This window comes from Podarcis filfolensis (assembly GCF_964270895.1).
Source record: "Podarcis filfolensis genome assembly, chromosome: 6".
In the NCBI taxonomy this organism is placed as follows: Eukaryota; Metazoa; Chordata; class Lepidosauria; order Squamata; family Lacertidae; genus Podarcis; species Podarcis filfolensis.
This window is the reverse complement of record NC_139609.1, coordinates 72,854,602-72,874,097: the sequence shown is the minus strand read 5'-3', so window position 1 is coordinate 72,874,097 and position 19,496 is coordinate 72,854,602. Positions and strand designations below refer to the sequence as shown.

General features: G+C 44.5%; 1 protein-coding gene across 4 annotated transcripts in view; it reads right to left on the bottom strand.

The window, feature by feature from the left end:
* Positions 1–436: 436 nt before the first annotated feature.
* The window catches only part of L3MBTL1 (L3MBTL histone methyl-lysine binding protein 1), a 44,019-nt gene continuing 24,959 nt past the window's right edge, over positions 437–19,496 (bottom strand). For all 4 annotated transcript variants that reach the window (XM_083618533.1, XM_083618534.1, XM_083618535.1 and 1 more), the window contains 13 exons: positions 19,341–19,476; positions 18,354–18,454; positions 16,780–16,931; positions 14,308–14,384; positions 13,642–13,727; positions 13,079–13,189; positions 12,720–12,834; positions 11,964–12,060; positions 11,334–11,531; positions 9,897–9,943; positions 8,743–8,900; positions 8,210–8,272; positions 437–5,908 (listed from right to left, as the gene is read on the bottom strand). In XM_083618533.1, the coding sequence (XP_083474659.1) occupies positions 5,774–5,908; positions 8,210–8,272; positions 8,743–8,900; positions 9,897–9,943; positions 11,334–11,531; positions 11,964–12,060; positions 12,720–12,834; positions 13,079–13,189; positions 13,642–13,727; positions 14,308–14,384; positions 16,780–16,931; positions 18,354–18,454; positions 19,341–19,476 (1,476 nt within the window). In that variant the 3' untranslated portion in view covers positions 437–5,773. The remainder of the gene's footprint in view (positions 5,909–8,209; positions 8,273–8,742; positions 8,901–9,896; positions 9,944–11,333; positions 11,532–11,963; positions 12,061–12,719; positions 12,835–13,078; positions 13,190–13,641; positions 13,728–14,307; positions 14,385–16,779; positions 16,932–18,353; positions 18,455–19,340; positions 19,477–19,496) is intronic.

Genomic DNA, 19,496 nt, shown 5'->3' with positions numbered 1-19,496 from the left:
TGATACCGCCAAAGTTGTGACGTTTTGCTACGGGAAAGGCGAAACCTGCCAATGCAGGGAAATTTCTTTCCGGCCCTTTAACAGCGACCTTAACGTAGCAGCGCCCGCATACCTGTGAAGAAAAGTTAACCTGCAAAATAAGACATTAACTGAGGGTGGGTAGGGTGGGAGAAGCTCTGGAGCCAAGTGAGGATTCCCAGGTAAGATCCTCCCTCTATTGTGTGGGCAGGTAATCCCTCCCCTACCTGGCCTGGTCTCCTTGGCAACGCTTCCCCCAGGTGGGATTGGACAACTGACTGAGGTAGGTGGAGACCTCCAGGTATCCCACCTGAGGGAAGGGAAAACCAAGCCTATGCTGTTGGAGCCGCTCCAGATCTAGGGGCTGCACGCGTCCACACAAAGGGCGCCCCCCGTTTAAGCGGGGAGCGGTCATTCCTGTTCTGGCTGTGACTCAGCAACAGGAACATCCATCTTTGAGCAACATTATGTCACTTCTGCAGCGTGAAAGGGATCCTTAGCTGGCCCACACATCTGCAATGAGTGCCGGATCTCCTGATAAAAGAGTTCCTAAAGGAGTATGAGTCTTGGGCTAGCAGTTAAGAAGGCCTTTTAAAGTGAAGAGTTTTCTAGGCAGTAAATTCACATTTGTTCCACGCAGCCTACCCAGATTTCAAGCTAACACAATGACATTTTCTGAGCAATCAAACCAAACTATTTTGTAACGAAGAAGAAAATGCATCCCCCCCCCCAGATAATACACTCACTGCTAGAGGTCCTGATCCACTTAGGGAGAAATTCATGTGCAGCTGCACAAGGAACTGTGCAAGCAAAAGTTCTCTTGCTTTTTTTTGCTTGCTAGCCTGATACTGCGGTGAGGGCTACTCATGAATAAACCCAATCAGTAACTGAACTATAGCACCAACCAGCTTGGGGCAGTAAACATGGCACCTGTCAAATCCTGCACTACAACTCACATCATCCCTTATCATTGGGCAATGCTGTCTGGGGTGATGGGAGTTGTAGTCCAATAATAGGTAACTGTTTGCTGCATATATACATGACTGGATTGTGGCAATTGTGAGCAATGATACTGCTTGCGACTGGGGATAGTTTGCATCTTAATTACAGATGAGTAACAACTCTCACACACCCCTCCTGCGATACACACTAGCCTTCACCATATTGTGAACTGATTATTTATAATGTAATGTGTTTTTAACAAAAATAAAAATGAAAAACCTTTAGAGGTTATGCGGTCCCTGCTCTATACCCCTCTACGGTACAACTCAGCCATGATTCAGTGTAAGATTAGGTGCGCTTCAACCCATGGATTTTCACAGGTTAAGAAGCTAGTGTCCTCAACACAAGAATCCCGCTGCAAACAAGTAATTCTAATGCCTTTTCCCCAGATTTTCTGGCTTGATCTTTTATGAAATCTGATGTTCCATATCACAGAGTGGCTCCAGAATTAGTGTCAGGGTTTTACTGATTCCCATCAGTTCTTAACAAGAACAGGGATCTAAATCTCTTAATGGGCTACATAAATCATTCCAGCAACAGCAATGCAAAGAATAATTAGAAGAGCTCTCTGTGCAGCACCCTTGTGAAGTCATTGTAACCTTTACTCTGTATAAGCATCACTCAGTATATTGCCATTAGCAAATCGTGGGGGGGGGGGGTCTCCTCGGCCCCTGGGATTGGTGCCTGGCTGATTGTCTCGCTTGGTCTTAGAAGAAATAATCTCAAGCCTACTAAGGAGGAATTGACTAGGATACAAGTACAGAACCTGAGGACTGATGGGAGTATTCTGCTCAGGAGACATTTTAGCTGCCATTAGCTCCCCGCAAAAAGGAGCCATTATTTAGATGCTTGAGACAAAATAACTCCTATGGTGTTTCAGCTAATACATAATTCTACTGACAGCAGTAGTACCAGAGCGGGAAATGGCCTACTGAGGTGAGGTTCTGAGAACCAGTCTGGTGCTTCTCTTAGTTCTCCAGTATTCCTAAACATAAGGAGAAAAACAGTGGTAAATGGAACTGGACATACAAGCAGTATAAAATGGGCTGCCTTATATACTGCAAGATCCATCTAGGGTTCTGCCATCTGTTCAGATTGGCAGAAGCTCTCTAGGGCCTCTGGCCGAGGTCTTCATCAGCCCTGCCACTTGGAGGTGCCAAAGGTTTCAAGACAGAATCTGGTGAGGCCCAGGCTGCCTCCTCTCTCTCTGACACTCGCTGCCTTTCTGAGCAAATGTTTGGCAGGAACATGCGCAGAAATAGCAATGAGCGAACACAGGAAAGGTAGTTTCATTTTAACCCTCCCTCACATACATGCACACATATAAGATTGGGGTTTAACTTTGGTTTCTTTATACCAGTGGTAGCCAATATGATGTCCTCCAGATGTTCTGGACTCCAGCTCCCATCTTCCCTGATGGTTGGCCATGCTGTCTAGGACTGATGGGAGTTTGAGTCCAAAACATCTGGAGGCTATCATATTGGCTACCCCTCCTTTACATCAAATATAAGGTTCCAACCATATTATAGCAGGAAATATCCCTTGGCCATCTGTGCAATTGCCTCAGAAGGACAAGAAGTATGAGGTTGCACACCTACGGCAGTAGATGAATGGGAATAGGTGGTGAGGGCTGGAGTTACTTAAAAGTGTGTATATTCCTAACAACTAAAATAATTGTTTCTGTCTCCCACACATACATACACAAAAACACAAGCACACAATATTAGATCACGCATTTTACACACTTCCAATTGAGGATAATTTTCTTCTCTGGAGGAACTTGGGGTCAATGGGAACAGTGCACTATCTAGACTCCATTCCTGGTGCAAATCGAGTTCAGCTTGCTCAGTAGCCAGCATGACAGAGTGGGGAAGAGGGATTTGGTGTGAAATCTAGGACAGATTATGTGCCCAAGTCCAAAAGCCTACATGAATAACCATTTGGCACCAAGGACCTCAAGGGGCCACCTGCTGCAGTTCAGCGTACAAGACCCATCAGAAAATTACATTTCACCTGAGCCAAACAACAGAGGCTCAAACCTTTGAAGAGGCAGAGAGGCAAACTGTCTCAAAATGGCACAAAAGAAGCCATTTTCTTCATGGCTATAGTTCCAGCAGGACAATAGCAAAGATGGCCTCAACACCATTAAACACTTCCTGTTTCTTTCAAGTGGTCTTAACAGCACCCAAACACCTCTGCTTAGCAGAGTATGTCCCGAACCAGCCATATTCCTCCTCATCGAGTTTCAAATTCAGAGACAAACGCCTTGCAACTCCCAGCAATCCATCCATTGAGTTGGCAAAGTCCCTGTCTCAAATATAAGAGGAAAGTATACATAATTGGAGATTTAAAATTAATGTTAATAAGAACATTCATAATAAGAATGTTAATGATACAAAATCTTGCTTTGTAGGGTTGGTTCCTACAAATATGCTGACTGATCTTTATATAAGCAGCTAAAACAGCAAACTGGACATTTTTTTTTTTAAAAAAAGGGGAAGTTTTCCTTTTAAAACCCACCAAGAATCACCTGGGCATGTCAAGTGGTTCTTTTCTTCTTCATCTTTCCTGGCTGACTAAAAAGAGCATCTCTTTGGATATGGGGATAGTTTGGCACCATCCAGCAGCATCTGTGAGAAGGATTTGATTCAAAAATGAAAAATGTCCTTCTCAGTATTCTGCCTCCTAACAAGTAAACAGAAGGGGGAGTCAACCAGCAGGAAACTCGCTAAAGAAAGAAATGCTTGCCATGACAGAGAGAGAGAGAAATCAAGATATAAATTTATCTTGGAACAGCAAGCAGCCAGCAGTTAAAATAGAGACCTAAATAGTGACCAAGTATTCATTAATATCAGAGTCAAATTGCTGCATTTCCATGGGAAGCTTAGCGTGAATTTGACCCAAACATTAGAAAGTAGACTTCACAGACCACACTGCTATGAGACAGGTTGCTGGTGTATGTATGGTTAAGAAACTTTAGACTTTCCTTCACAGACTTAAGGGGGACAAAAAACAACTTTAAGTTGGTTTTAAGGAGGTTCATACACTAAGAAATACACTTAGAATGCTTTGTAGCAAATGGGAAGAGGGTTGGATTTGGGTCTAAGAAACCTAGATCCAAATCAGTGCTTGCGTATGGAAGCCTTCAATCATAATTTATTACATGGGACCACCGTCAAGCAAGATGACTGATGGAGAATGGAGTGGAAAACGTCCAGAATTAAATCTAGGACTGCTGAAATTAGAAGGGATTCCCCAACTTCATAGGACCATTCCAAGGTATTTTGGCACTGGAGGTGTAAAATTCATATGGCATTCCAACCTCCATCAAACAAACAATAATACATTAACAGGATAGTAGTTGTCCTTTAACGGCATTCAGAAATATGCTGCCTGAGGCCAGTTCCTCACTATCTAAGGGTAGAACTGATGTTGCAACCTGAGCCTTTTAGTCACATAGCTACACTATAGGGAAGGTAGCTCATCAGAACAGCCTCTGTCATTGCTTCATTAGTCAACATCAAGGGGGCACAGGAAAAAACCCCATGTAGTCAACAGCAGAATTATTTTCAAAAGCTTGAAAGCTTAGGCTCACATTGTATCCATATGGTAAAAAACTTCTTTTTTTTTAAAGCCAGCTTCTCGTTTTCAAGGGACACTATCAAGCAGCTGAATGTAAACATTTCGCACACACTGAACTAAATATGGTTTGATGGGGCACAGCTGATGCGTCCAGAACAAAGAAATTAAGAACTGCTGCATTGTACAGAATCTGTTTTCTTTTTCTCATACAATACAGCACCTGCCAGGCCAGAACGACGTTAGCTGGCTATCCCTAAGAGCAGTCACTCCTCCCATGGATCAGAAGAATGTCTTTGCTTAAAGTACAAATGTTGCTAGTTTGCTTGTTTTCTGTGACACTCTGCTCCACACATTTTTTTATATATTAAAAATAAAAATTGCTTGAAGTGTGATTTGCAGAAGAAAAAAAGGTAAACCAAGGAACATTATTACATGATCTTCTTTGTTTCTCTCATCCTCCACAAGTAGCATGGCAATATTACAAGTCTATAAATTCTGAGCACCAATTTTTTTTGCAACAGCAGAAATGACTCCAGAATTGTTAGGATGGATTCCTTCATCAATAATGTACTTAGTCCTGTAGCCTGTCTTGGAAGGACCAACACTTACTTAGTGCTTCAGCCAGTCCCTGGATATATTGTAGATACTCTGCCCCTTGTGAAGTTCACGATCGAATCCCTGATTATTAGAGACTGACATTTGCCCTGAAACATCAGAGGTGCTTCCCAGTGCGTGCTGCCATTTGGTGATCACGCTGGTGGTCCATTTGTAGATATTTTCCTCTTCTGCATCATGCGAATCCAGGCACGCTTTATAATGTAAGAACCTGGGCAGCTGAGTAAGTTAAATTCAAGGCAGGTTAAACCCGATAGCAAACCAAATCTCCAAATTCCTGTTGCGTGTGCCTTTAAAACCATCAGGAGAATAGGGTCTGTGAGATTGGGCAGGTCAGTGCTGGAGCTCCACTGCTAGACAGGAATCAGGGCAGTATTTGGAAAGGCTGGCTGGAGGAAGACAGACAGGGAATGGATTTGGCATGTAAACAAAGACGAAGACTCAAAAGAGAGAGCAAGTTGGCAGGATTTTACAGCTGCAGCAGCCGGGAAGGTCTCTACTCTGCCGAGACAGAGAGTTTGGCAGCTCCCACGTGGGAGAAAAGTCAAAGGGTGGTTCACTTCAAGGTATCATCAGCGTTCTTGAACATGAGGATGGCATTGTAGATTTTAAGCGCTGGGCCAAGTTTGACGCTCATGATCTTCACGATGTCAGTCTGAGTCAGCAGAAGGAATGCCTCACCATCAATCATCTGGGGAGGAAAAGAGAGATGGTTGAAGGTGCCTGTTTCTCATGCAAGGGTACACAAAGCAAAAATGTTATACAACAGTGTTTTCATTGCTGGATTTTGCTGAGTGATTTTATTGTACGGAACCTTTCAAAATTCTGTCGATATGCCAATAAAAGGTTTGAGATTGAGATTGCAAGCTATCTGCACTCAATGCTTCCTCTGGAATAAAATGCAGTTTTTGTAGCAGTGCATCACATCCCAGCATCTGACCAGGAAGCTTGATCCCAATCTGATCCACCAGGCCATGTATATAGCTAATGACTCCAGGACATGCCTTGGTTGTTTGATAGTTATGGCTGGCATCCAAAACTTGAGAAGGGAATATTGTGGGCAAAGTGTTATCTCTTTTTCCAAGAACTGGCCAGTCTATGTTTGCATGCTGGATTTCCCAAAAAAGAGCAGATGTGTGCCAGGAGTCAATGGATACTTTTGAAGCACCAACACTGAGCTAAATTCAATGGGTACATTTGAAAATATTGTCAATGACCTGGAATGGGGAAGAAATTTGATTCAGCTCACATTTAAAGCAGATGCACCTAATCTGCACTGCCAATACAATACACAAACTGAAACACAGATGCCCTTCAAAATCTACACCTCTCCAAATTTTGCAATGCAGTTCTCCAGCCACATAACATGAACAGAAACACATATACTAGGGTAGAGTGTGCACAAAAATGCATATGTTCGTGAAAATAACATAAAAATGCATGATATTCGGGGAAAGCGCTTTGGAAAAATTCGTACATGAGGCTGGAACTGTGGACAGTGGATTTTCATGAAGCTGCCTTTTTAAAAAGAAAAATATTGTGAACTGATGTGGGAATGTGTAATGAAAGAGTAGAAAAAGTGAGAAAATGAAGCTGACAAATTCACCCATCCCTATTGATGGCCTTTCAGTATTTGAAAACAGGACTTTGCAGACCTATGCATAATGTGGCTAAGCAACTGCTGATCCCCGATAATGAGCCCCTCCTGCTGGGTTTTTGCCAGGTGTCAACCCAATGATGGCACCACTCTTTTTGAAAGCTGAACCCCAATTCCGTTGCCATTCAACCTCTTTTTCCCACTCAGCCAGTTGTACAATGTATACTGATACAGTGGAATTTCGGGCTGCAGACGTAATCCGTGATGGAGGCATGTCCGCAACCTGTAGCGTTCATAACCTGCAGCATCACGTCTGTGCACACGTGTGATGTGGTTTGGTGCTTCTGCGCATGCACAAGTGGTGAAACCCAGAAGTAACCCTTTCCAGTACTTCCGGGTTTCCCGTGGTACACAACCTGAAAACATGTAACCCGAAGCATCTGTAAACTGAGGTACCACTGTACTCTGGATCATGTAAAAATACTTTTATAAATAATTTAACCCCTTGCAGTCAGAAATGAGGTGATCACGTGGCCACATTTTCTTGCATGCAGCATCTTTTGCTCTCTAGTTCTAAAAGGCCAGGGATACTGCAGTCATTTCTGTTTAGTTTGTTGTAAATTTACGAAGATCAGTAAGATCAATAAGAATTAAATTCATAAAACTCATTGCTTTGTAGCTATAAAGTTGTACCTTGTTTTGCGACTGGGATCCAGCCCCAGTTGTACCTTGTTTTGCGACTGGGATCCATTCCGGAGCCCCAGGACGCAGAGCAAAACACCATGTCTGCACATGCATGGAGCGGTTTGCAAACCCAGAAGTAACCCGTTCCGGTACTTCTGGGTTTGCCGCAGACGTTTGATGGAATGGATGCTAAACGAGGCGGACGTTCGCAGAAGTATTGCTGTATAGTGGAAGGAGCCAATGGGCCTCCTGCTATCCTCTCTCTGGACCAGCTCTCCTCTCCTGCTTGCTGTGGGCCAAAACTAAATCATGTTTGATACAAAAGGTAGGGGAGCGGCCTTGTCTCCAGGAAGGTGGTTGCCATGTAACTCTCAGCCAGACCAACAGAAAAAGGCTCCTGGTGGTTTTTCCTGTTTGTACAACTCCTGAGTGTGATCTTCATGGTGCTATTATATATGTTTGCACATGAAAATATGGAATTCACTTCACAGACATCAAATATTTAAAATGTTAGCCACACTGTATCAATCCTATCTCTTTTGGTTTTGTCTCTGAGAAAACGGAACAGAGGGGAAACTATATACCAAACAGGATGCGTTGTTGCCAAGATGGGCTTTTAGGACCAGCCTGCAATTGATGGTTCTACTACTGCATTGTTCTCCAAATACCAATGGAATTTCCACTCCAAGAGACTATGTCCCATATCTTTACCTCGTCCTTGAAGAGTTTCGCTTGGTCCTCACAACCTGTCAGTGTCTGTACGAAGCTGAAGACCTTTGCAGAAAAGACACAACAGGAAATAACTGAGGGAATGGAAAGAAGCACTTCCCTTTCTTTCTCTTTCTCTCTCTCCCTCTCCCTCTCTCTCTGCCTCCTCTGCCTTTCAGAGAAAACCTATGTATTATTATTATTACCATCTATTGAATTTGTTAGTCACTGTTTTTTGCCCAGGGCAACCTAAAACAACTTACAACCTAAGCAACAGCAAACCCAAACGCCCAAATATTCCAGATGGTTTTATTTAATCTGGCCTTTGTATAAAATTCATGTTATTGTGTGTTCTGGTGTTGCTTAAAATTCCTGTTCCGTTTTGTTTATCTTTTTTTTTGGGGGGTGCACCTGCATGATTTACTTTGCTTTGTACTATATACTGATGTGAACTAAGGCATCTTGTGTATGTTTTGTTTACAAAGTGGGGTCCAAATCAATCAACAGTAATGATAACAACAAGAGGAATGGCTCACCTCATCAATGGTCCACTTGGCTACAGTAGATGCTGTGATCCCAGCCACTCCAGGCAGGAGCTTACAGTGCTGTTCCCAGCAGAGGGAGAGGGAACGGTCTGGGTGCGCTGACAAGGCTGACATAAAGAGAGACTGGTGCATATTGTCTGAAGAAATAGCTGGCAATGACATTCAAAGCATCAAGTCAGGCTAGCGTGCAAAGAAAGAGGCCCCTTTTCTTCTTCTCTTAGACCTTAAGGTCTGAATGATTTGTGAAGCCTGGAGAGATTCAGGGCCAAGCAGGACCTAACAGCACAGCAGCAAACCCATGTGTTAAAAGCTAGGCTTGCTGCAAAATAAATCCATGGAAGCGGTACATGAGTGAAGCTAAATCCTTCCAGTGCCTGTGCACACAGAATCACTGCACCCCAGCTGGGCTATCTTTCTTCTTTTCCTCCTGGTTCTGCTCCATCCATCCAGGCGATTTGCAACCCGTCAGGGATGTGCATAGGCACTTATTTAAACTGCAACCTAAATGTGCATGTGGCTGGGTAGAAATGGTTTAACTTTTGCTCCCATAATCCCCAGCCAGCTCTGCTAATGGGCAGGGATGAGGGAAGTCACCCACCATCACATCTGGAGGGCCACAAGTTCCCCAACCCCGGCATAGACAATCGTAGGACTTAATGAACCTATCAGGAATCACCAGCTGGTTGTTGGGAGAAGCTTTCCTGGAAACTGCCTAGGCTGACAGCTGCTAGCGCCGAAAAGGATGCAGTGCAAAGGGCTAAGGGAGAGGTGGCTTGCAGCCATGTGGGTGCAAGCTTCTGGCTTACAGAAGTCCAAGAAGCATCTCAATAGCATCTTAACCCTTTTCACATTCCATTTTAGGACGATTTTAGTCACTGGTGATATGCACAGTAATCTAAACAGCATAAACATGCATTTATGCGGGAAGCATCAGTCCGTATCTTAACAAACATACTGCTCAAAATATAAAATAAAAATCATATTTAAAATGCATGTCTTAGGTGTGTTGTTTCTAATTTAAACTGCAATTTTTATATATTTTTTTACTAAAAAGTGCATTTTGTCCATTTGTTAAGGATCTAAAAAGAGTCCCTGTTGTATTGTCTGTCCACCTTTTAACACACTCTTATAGGAGGAGCTCTTACTTTGGAAGTCTTCCTGCTGGATTTTCCGGTATTTCGGAGGTCGTCCCCTAGAGAAATAAAACAAGCTTCATCTTCAAAATCCACAGTGCATGAATTGAAAGATGACAAGTTCTGGTAAATCCCATTTACTGAAGCCTGGTTCACACATCTTTTTAAGGTCAGGGGAGAATTGTCTGAACCAGGTCTCCGTATGTCCAGGCCAGGCATAGGCAAACTCGGCCCTCCAGATGTTTTGGGACTATAACTCCCATGATCCCTAGCTAACAGGACCAGTGATCAGGGATTATGGGAATTGTAGTGCCTGGTCTAGGCATTTGCTTAACGCATCTGGTTCACATTGAGGATTATCACTGTAACGGAGGGGAATGGGGGCAAACTTGCTCCTTCAACATGGAAGGACAGTGCGTCTCGCTGCAGAAATAGGGCTGGATTCAGTTCCATTAGCAGAAGCTATTGCAATGGGGCTGCACCCCATCTTTCCTCCCCAAGACCTCCCCCAAATCCACCCTGAAGGGTTAAAAGAACCCACATAACAGCATGGGGGGCAGAAATCTTGTGTGGATGGGAACAAGCCTTTTAGCACTATGTTGAGTTCCACCCTGAAGCAGGGCAGTAGGCTAGTTTCTACACACAATTGCACACCCATCTCTAGCCTCCCAGCAAGCGTTATAAGAGTTCAAGGACACATCCTACCTGGGGGGGGGACACAAGGAGGGTGTAAAACAGGGCTAGTAGAGGGCATGGCCTGGGGAACAACATGGTCCAGACAGGGAAGTGTGGAGTGGGGGCTTGTCTTCGGTTTGTGCACCAGAGGTTCCCCAAACTTGCTATGGATATGGAGGGGTAATATAAAATGGCTAAGCTCTATTGAGCATCCACAGAGCAAAGAAGAGAAAAACTGTAGGAATGATTGCTGGGTCCGGAGCACACTCCCCACCCGCAGGCAGCCTCAGCCTGCCTGCACGCGTGACCTTGGGGTGCGGGGCACACTCCCCCTCACAGACAAAGCCACAGCTGTCTGAACATCGTGCCCTCTGTCTAACCTTTTGCGGTCTCAGTAGTCCGCGGTGCCCTGCCTGTAACCTTTGTCTCTCGAGACCTTTTGTCTCCTTCGTCATACACTGTGCAAGGGGAAAATGATGCGGTGGAAACAGGTGCCGAAATAACTTTGTACCACCCCACAATCTCGGGACTGGAAGATGTGTACAGGTCACAGCCCAAAATGTATCTGCCTGGGTTTGCATATTTGTGTGAATAAAAGGAGGCTCCACAGAGCTGGCCGGCAGCTTGCTTGAAGCTCACCTGTGCGCAGCTCACCTGCATTATCAACTCCTTCCTCATGTCCTTCACTTCAAAAAACGTTTCACTTGGGTGTGATAATATACTAATCTCAGTGTGGAAGTCCAAGTGTATCAGCAGGGCCAGCTGCCTTCTTACCTTCCATGGTGCCGTGATTTCTTCCGCTGAGAGAAGCCGATCAAGTTCCTCTTTCGGACGGAGTTTTCTGTGTCTGAGAGATCTGCCTTCATTCTTCCCTGGTTCTTCTCTGCCAGGGGGCACCCTGAGATGCAGTAATGTGCTGTAAATCTCCCGGTCACATGACCTGAGCCATCGCAACCGGGGGTTGGACACTTCCTGGAGAACAGGGGAAGCAGAAAGGAGTGCTTAGTTCTGAGTATTACTGACAGCTGTCACGTATAGGGGCAGTTGCCACATAAGGCACAACCGCGTCCAACCTCTGATCTATCAAGCCAAATGCAACCCAACCACCATGTACTGTATCTTGCCAGGGCTTGATAGCCCCACATGCTTTTCCAATCTGTGACAGCCCAACAACGACAGAAGCTTGTTGATCCATACATGGCTGGTGGATACAGTCTTGGTGAGCCACACGTTGTGCAGATAAAGCACAATTAACTTACATTGACAACCCATATTCCAGGTAAACTGCATGGGCCACCACAGTACTTGCTTCCTTGGCTATGGGTAGTGGGAACCTGGGGGGATGTAGCCTACAGCAGTAGACTCACCAACGAGTTTCCTCTGTACCTTATGGCAAGAGCTCACCTGTGAAAGCTGTATTTGGAACTCTTGGTGGTGGGGAGGGTCTTACAGGCCAAAGTTGGGCAGCTCCCATTGGCAGAAGAGACAGGTTCCTTTGGCCCTGCACAAGAAGGGGAGGAAAATTATCCAGATTAAGATTTCTAGGGGAAGGGCATGTGCTTTGCATTCAGAAAGGTCCCTGGTTCAATCTGCAGCACCTCCACATAGGATTAGAAATGTCCCCTGTCTGAAACCCTGGACAACCACCAAGATGGTCATAGGCATCCTTCAAACACCACTTTAAACCATAGCTCAGTTGTGGCTTAAAGGTGAATGCATGCTATGGATTGCATGAAAGAGGAAACGTGCAGTCCGAAAATTACCTCCCACTTTCCCTGCTCCTGACCCACTGCTGGAGCTAAACTACTGGTTTAGCATTATGTTCAAAACTGGGTGCATGCTTTGCTTCTCTCCAAACCAAGAGCTATAACCATGGTCTGTTATCGGCTTACCACTCATAGCTTGTTGGGGAGAAACAAACCAAAAGTCTGCCTTTGGATGTAACGCTAAGCCAAGCCATGGCTTAACTCCCAACAGTGCGGCAGCAGTGAGACCAGAGGAGAAGTGCCCACTATTTTTAACAGTGTGACCAACACACTTTAAATTGTGGTTTAAAACTGATGTGTGAACTAGGCCTTGGGGACCTGAGTTTGCTACTGCTGCTATATGCTAAACAGAGCTGCAGCGAACGCTTGCACCATGCACAATATTTGTCCTTACTGAGAGGAGGCTGCAGTGGATGCCCCGTTTTTGAGCACCACCCCACTGGGTGAATGTCTGGGTGGTCCGAGTCTATCCAGAAATCGTAGATATGGCTCCAGCCATCAAAATGGATCTGTAGGGCACAAATCAACAGGTTGCCATTAGACTTAGAAATCCATCTCCTGAGCATTAAACCAGCATGGAGGAAGGCAACAAGCATGTTCTGAGACACACATGCATCCAGGGCTGCTTATTCAATGTTATATCAGAAGATTTGCTCTTGCTTCCAATGTAGGCCAACCACCCCTATTAACAACTGGCCTATATTTCAGTGATTCACCAATAAGGTATAAGTACTGAGCAAGGAAGAAACCCACCTTTACCCTGTAGTCTTCTACATCCTCCACACAGGCTGCTCGGATCAGGGAGGGAGTTCTTCGGTCCACTGCCTCCAACCTCATGTTGATCAGGAAGCCGTGGGGCTGCCTCTGGAGAGGGAAGAGAATGGGGTGGTTAGAACAGTTCTCTATCCATCCATATCTGCAGAATGATGGACTTGGAGAGTTTACTAGTTTGGCAAGAGTGTGAAGCCTTGCAAATTGCTAAAATTCAACCTGAATTCAACCCAGCTGGATTAGACTCCCACACTAGCCAATCAAATGCTTATTGGAAACTCACAGGCAAGACATGAGCCCAATAGCACTCTCCTGCTTGGGATCCTTAGCAACTGATATTGAGAGGCATACTGCTTCCAATACGGGAGGTAACAGACCCATCATGAGTCATAGCCACTGATAACCCTATCCTTCACGTAAAGTTGCATTGTGAGCATTTGCACAGGACATGCATCAAGGTCAGATTCCTCGCCTGTACCCAATTCACCACCATTGCCACAACCCTTCCTGGAAATGTTTGCTTATATATGGTAGAGACTACTCACCACCTTAAAGGCCCAAGTTGGCACCGCAGAAGCACCTGTTTCTGCCAAGTATTTTTCCCAGCTGAAGTTCTCAGGATCAGGGTAGTCTGGAAATGAAAGGGTCTGCCAGATGACAGGCTTTTGCTAGAGAGAATCCTTCACTAGTTGCAATAAGCTCTCAGGAACTCAAGATGGTCAGCAGCAGCTATGTGAAAATCACTGACCTATCAAGTGGATTCCCCCGCAATGTTTGTCCACCCTGTGACCGTCAACCCATGCTATACAAAGGTAGGCTTTACAATTGATTTATGGCTGTTCAGCTCTATTTCTAATTGAAATTTAAGAAATAAACAATACACTGATGGGAATGCAGGCACCAGCTTTAAAAACTGCCATGAACTGAATAATCATAGGATTTTTGAGAGATTATTCTGACTCTGCTCCAGCAAATTCTGCACTGATATCCATTTCAACAAAGACTTTCAGCTGCTTCACTTTTTCTGATGTGGAGATCATGTCCACATGGATGTGTAGTTTGTGTGAATGCTACTGTGAGTTTCTAGGTGGTCAAAAACTAAAAACTTGCAATTGATAACAGTACCAAGCAATATGGCCCAATGGGCATGTCTTGTGTGGTGTGGAAGCAGCTGCAGTAAGAAGCAGAATAGACAACAATTGTGTATTCACCTTGTGGAGGAGTGAGGGGCTTCCCATGTTCCTGACACCAACCAACCGGGTGGATGTAGGGACTGCTGGGGTCACACCTGCAATACAAATAGTGGCGGGGAGAAATTTGATTAAATCTGCATTTAAAGGCAAAGCTACCAAATGTACACTTTCCAAAAGTATATGCAGACTGAAACACAGTCATCCTTCAAAATGCACACTCTTCCAAATTTTGATATGCAGTTCTCAAGCCAAGTAGTGTGTACATAAATGTATCTACTAGGGTAAAGCGTGCATATAAATGCCTATATTGGTGACAATAAGATACAAGAACACATTATACTAGGGAAATTGCTTTGCAAAATTACACGTGTTAGGCAAAACACAGAAAAGAGTCGATTCAGATAAATCTCACTGAAATGGCAGGGAATTTTCATTGTCTTTTTTTAAAAATTGCAAATTGATACAGAAATACGGAGAAATGAACTTAAGGTGGGAAAAAGGAGAAAGCGAGAAAGCTGAGAATGACAGATCCATCCATCCAAAAATGCAAATTAGATTAGTTTTTTTTTTTATTGAAATATTTATTAGGATTTTCAAATTCAATACAAAAGAAATAAAAAAAACAAAAAAATACAAAAAAATAAAAAAGGAAAAATTTAAAAACACATAAAATTTACAATTCCATATTTTCATTACCATAATTCCCAGACTTCCCCACACTTCCCCTTCTTGCATTCCAATTCAAGTTGTTTGTTCAACAAGTTCTTATCCCCAATTTTTAACCTTTTTATATTTAATTCATTTTTTAAACTTATTTTAACTTATAAACATCAATATTTGTACCTCAATACACAAATCTTTTTCCTAAAGTCGACCCTGATTCCATTCCACGAATTTCCCAATTTTCATATTAATAACCAAACAAAAAAAAAAAAAGACAGATCATAATTATACACCCCTTGGATTCTCAAACCCCACCACCCCCTTTCCCGGTTCCGATCCCCAACAAATGTCCAGTTTTAATCTTCTATCAGCCTGGAGATCTCACGTCCGAGGCTCTTAATTCTCTCTCAGTTCCTCTCTGCCGGTTTTTTTGATTAGATTAGATTAGTTATGTAGCATGAGCACAACACACACTTGCTACCATGGCAATATATTTGGAAAGATGGCAGCTGTTAAAAAATAGGCCCAAAATATTGACCCAAAAGTGGAACGTTTTAAAAGCCCACTCCCTCACCACCTGGAACAAAACAAGTATAAAGGGTATATGTTAAAGGAGGTTTATTTGCTGATGTTGATTTAACTTGCACTCTTTATAACCTTTAATATATATTTTATTATACTTTCTAGTCATTGGCTGTGTGGCGGGGTGGAATCACAGATCTGCCCTCCCAACTCTGGTACAGCACTCATTTCACTTCAGACCAAGGGAGCCGGTGTTTGTCCGCAGACAGCTTTCCAGGTCACGTGGCCAGCATGACTAAACTGCTTCTGGCGCAACGGGACACCGTGACGAGTGCCAGAGTACACAGAAACGCCATTTCCCTTCCTGTCGCAGCAGCACCTATTTATCTACTTGCACTGATATGCTTTTGAACTGCTAGGTTGGCAGAAGCTGGAACAGAGCAAAGGGCGCTCATCCCGCTGGGCAGATTCAAACCGCCGACCTTCAAATTGGCAAACCCAAGAGGCTCAGTGGTTTAGACCACAGCGCCACTCACTCCCTACCGGTGTTACTACACGTACCTGGATTGGGCTTAGGCAGGGTGGCAGTAGGTTTGGGCTATGCAGGTGCACCCATGCCACCGTGACCTCACCTCCATCCACCAAATCTACAGTAAAGCTGGGGGCAGAGGGGCAGCTCCATGTCTCTGCCCCACAACCCAGATTGCATGAATTTGACCAAACTGCGGGAGGCAGTGGAAGACAGGAGTGCCTGGCGTGCTCTGGTCCATGGGGTCACGAAGAGTCGGACACGACTAAACGATTAAACAACAACAGACCACCTCTTTTAAAAGAGTTCATCAGATGCTTCCAAACCATCTTTAATGGCGCCCCCCTCTCCTCAATCAACTAACTAATGCCCAAATACTCTAACACAGGATCAATAATGTTTGGGACAGGGAGGTTGCACAGAAATTGAGTAGGTACAAAAAGGCCTGCAAACAGTAACTTTGTACAAGTTACCATGTAACAGCTGAGTGGAAAAAAATGTGACTAATCTTTGTAAATGATAATGCTAATAAACTTGGTTCCATTTCTGAACTGTTACAACCAAGATTCCAGTAAAATACAAAATGGTGCTCCAAGACAGTAGACTTGATGGAACAGAGAGCGTGGCTCAATGAGAGGTGTGCAATTATAACTCTCATGACAATTTCATGTTAACGTTCCTTGAAATTCTGAAAGGCTTTCCTCAAGCAAGATACACCTACAGCTCAGCCTAAGACTGCTTTTTCTATGCAATCTTTCTACTCCTCTCTCACCTACCAGTAGTCATATGTGTCATCCCAGTTGTCAAAGTGCACCAAAAAGCGATTGTCCACCACATCTGTCACCGTGGCAACGCATATCAAAGAAGGATTCATGCGGTCCACTGCTTCAAGCTTCATACCCACTTGGAACCCTGTAGGAGCAGCGTTCTGAGGAAACAGAAGAAAGAAAGAAAACGGGCCCTTTTCATACATGCACCCATGTGCTGCAATCCTGAGGTGTAGCAGTGATGTGTGAATCGCACAAACATGTAGGTGGAGCTGATGGTGCACCTATCTTGCACTTCCTTCGGGGCATCAACTACAAAAACAACAAACAGCTATAATGCAGTATTGGTAATTTATTTAAATTCCATCAAGCAGTGGTGTAGCGTGGGGGGTGCAGGGGGGGCCGGCCGCACTGGGCGCAACATCTGGGGTTAGGGCAAATCCACGGGTTAGGGGGCGCAAATCCACGGGTTAGGGGGCGCAAATTACTTGCCTTGCCCTGGGTGCTGACAACCCACGCTACGCCACTGCCATCAAGTAATCAATCTGTGGAAGGCCACAGTATTAATCCAATTCAATTCTTTATTCTGTTGAGAGCCTTATTTTTATGATGGGCTCCTCCAGATAACCTGTTTACTGAGCAGTTCTTCTGGTTTCCTTACACAAAACTTTTGTGGAGATCAGATGATATCTAGTGTTTATTGAGCATTTGCTCTGATTTGTTTGTGGGATGTTTATATGACGATAAGCATTCATCCTCCATTCATCCTGATCTGCTTGAGGAGTGCTGACACATCTTCCTGTTACTCATTCCTGCATTCCACACTATTCAAGGCATATCCCTGTCACTTTCCAAGTGTTGCTGTTTTAAAAGGAGGGAGGGACTTGCTGCAATAGGACCTTAATCCACTTTAACTGCAGAAACCTTAATTTCCAGTATGCCGGATATACTGACAGTCTGGTGGGGTCCTGCATGTGCATCAATACTAAACTTACTCCTCTGAAGCTTTCCAATCCTGGGGCCACACTAATGGGGCAGGCTAGGTTCTTTTGTGTGTCGTTGTATGCAGAAATATTTCTCTTGCCACAATTTCCAGAGCACAGAGAATGGGGGTAGTTTGTAGGCAAACGGGTCAGCTACTGTCATGGTATTGCCAGAGCAGGAACAGGCAGAGGGAGGGGGGCAGGAAGTGGCGATTGAGGAAGGAGGGGACAGCCAGGAGGCGGGATGGCTCTCAGATGTTGAACCAGAGCCTCAGCACCACACAGGAAGTTCTGGCACAGACAGTGAGACAATGCCTATTCCGTTTGCCAGGGAAAGGAGAGAGTTAAAGAGGAGGGGGGAGAGGCATCACGTGAAACTTCCCTGCTTTTTCTGTTGGAGAAGAAGCCACTCCCAGAATCTGAGCCGGAGGATTCAGATGCATAATTGTAATGCGCTGCTTGTACATATGTAAAATAAAAATTGTGTGTATGTGTGTGTATATCTATTTATCTATCATCTATCTATCTATATAGATATATATCTGAGTGAGCAGAGGTACTTCTTGCGAAGAGCATTCACAAGCCATCACAGCTACTCACACTGTCTGGAGTGAAAAATAGGTGCTTTGGAGCAGCCTGAGCTTTGGTTATCCTCAGATAGTTGGCCCAGTTGAAATCTTCTTCCTTGTAACCTAGACACCCTAAAATAAAAAAAAGAGGGGGAAAGAAGCATTTCAGTGGGCAGCCACACTTCCCTCTTTGACCTGCGGAAACAAGTGAACAGAGGTGGTGCTTCTCAGCTTCCTCAAATATCAGCTTCTTTTGGGATGGCACTGAGATACTTTAAGGCCACATTCACACCATACATTTAAAGCGCTGTGGTACCACTTTAAGCAGTCATGATTCCCACCCCCCAAAAAATTATGTGAGCTGTAGTTTATTGAGGGTACCAAGGGTTGTTGGGAGACTCCACGTCACCTCCCAGAGCTACAATTCCCAGAGCAGTTTAACAATCAATCCCTTTTCATTCTGCGAATTGTAGCTCTGTAGGGGGAACAGCACCCTTAACAAACTAGTTCCCAGGATTTTTTAGGGGGAGCCATGCCTGTTTAAATTGCTACCATGGTGCTTTAGATGCACAGTATTAATGTTTCCTTAAGACACTGATGGGGAACCTGTGGACCCCACACATTAATGGACTCTAATCCCCATCAGCCCCAGGCAGCACCATTAATGTTTAACTGGATTCCCCCCCCCCTATGTTTCCAGCTGTTCCTATTTTAGCTTTAAGCCACCTCGAGTCCCTATCAGGGAAAAAGGCTGGATAGAAAGAGCAACCACCACAGCATCTAGAAAGCCACGTTTTCCCCACCCACACCTTGAAAGCTACTGAGGACCCTCTCTCAAACCAATTTACCTATGGTGCAATTTACACGACTCAGTTATGCAAATAGGGCTGTGATTCAGGTTCCCACATGCCAGCAGCCACTCTTGCTTGGCTATCTTCACTCTTGGGGAGATGCTGAGATTTCTCCTGCAGCAAGGATGGAAGCTGTGCCTGCAGATGCACCACCCTAATTCACTCACCTTTTGGGGGCTGGAGTTTGTGTCCTGTTTTTTCAAACCAGCCGGCAGGATGAATGTTGGGGGAGTCAGCGTTCAGCCAGAAATCATGGCATTCAGAGTAGCCATCAAAATGAAGGCGCATCCTATATCCACATACCTGTATGCAGGAAAAGCAAC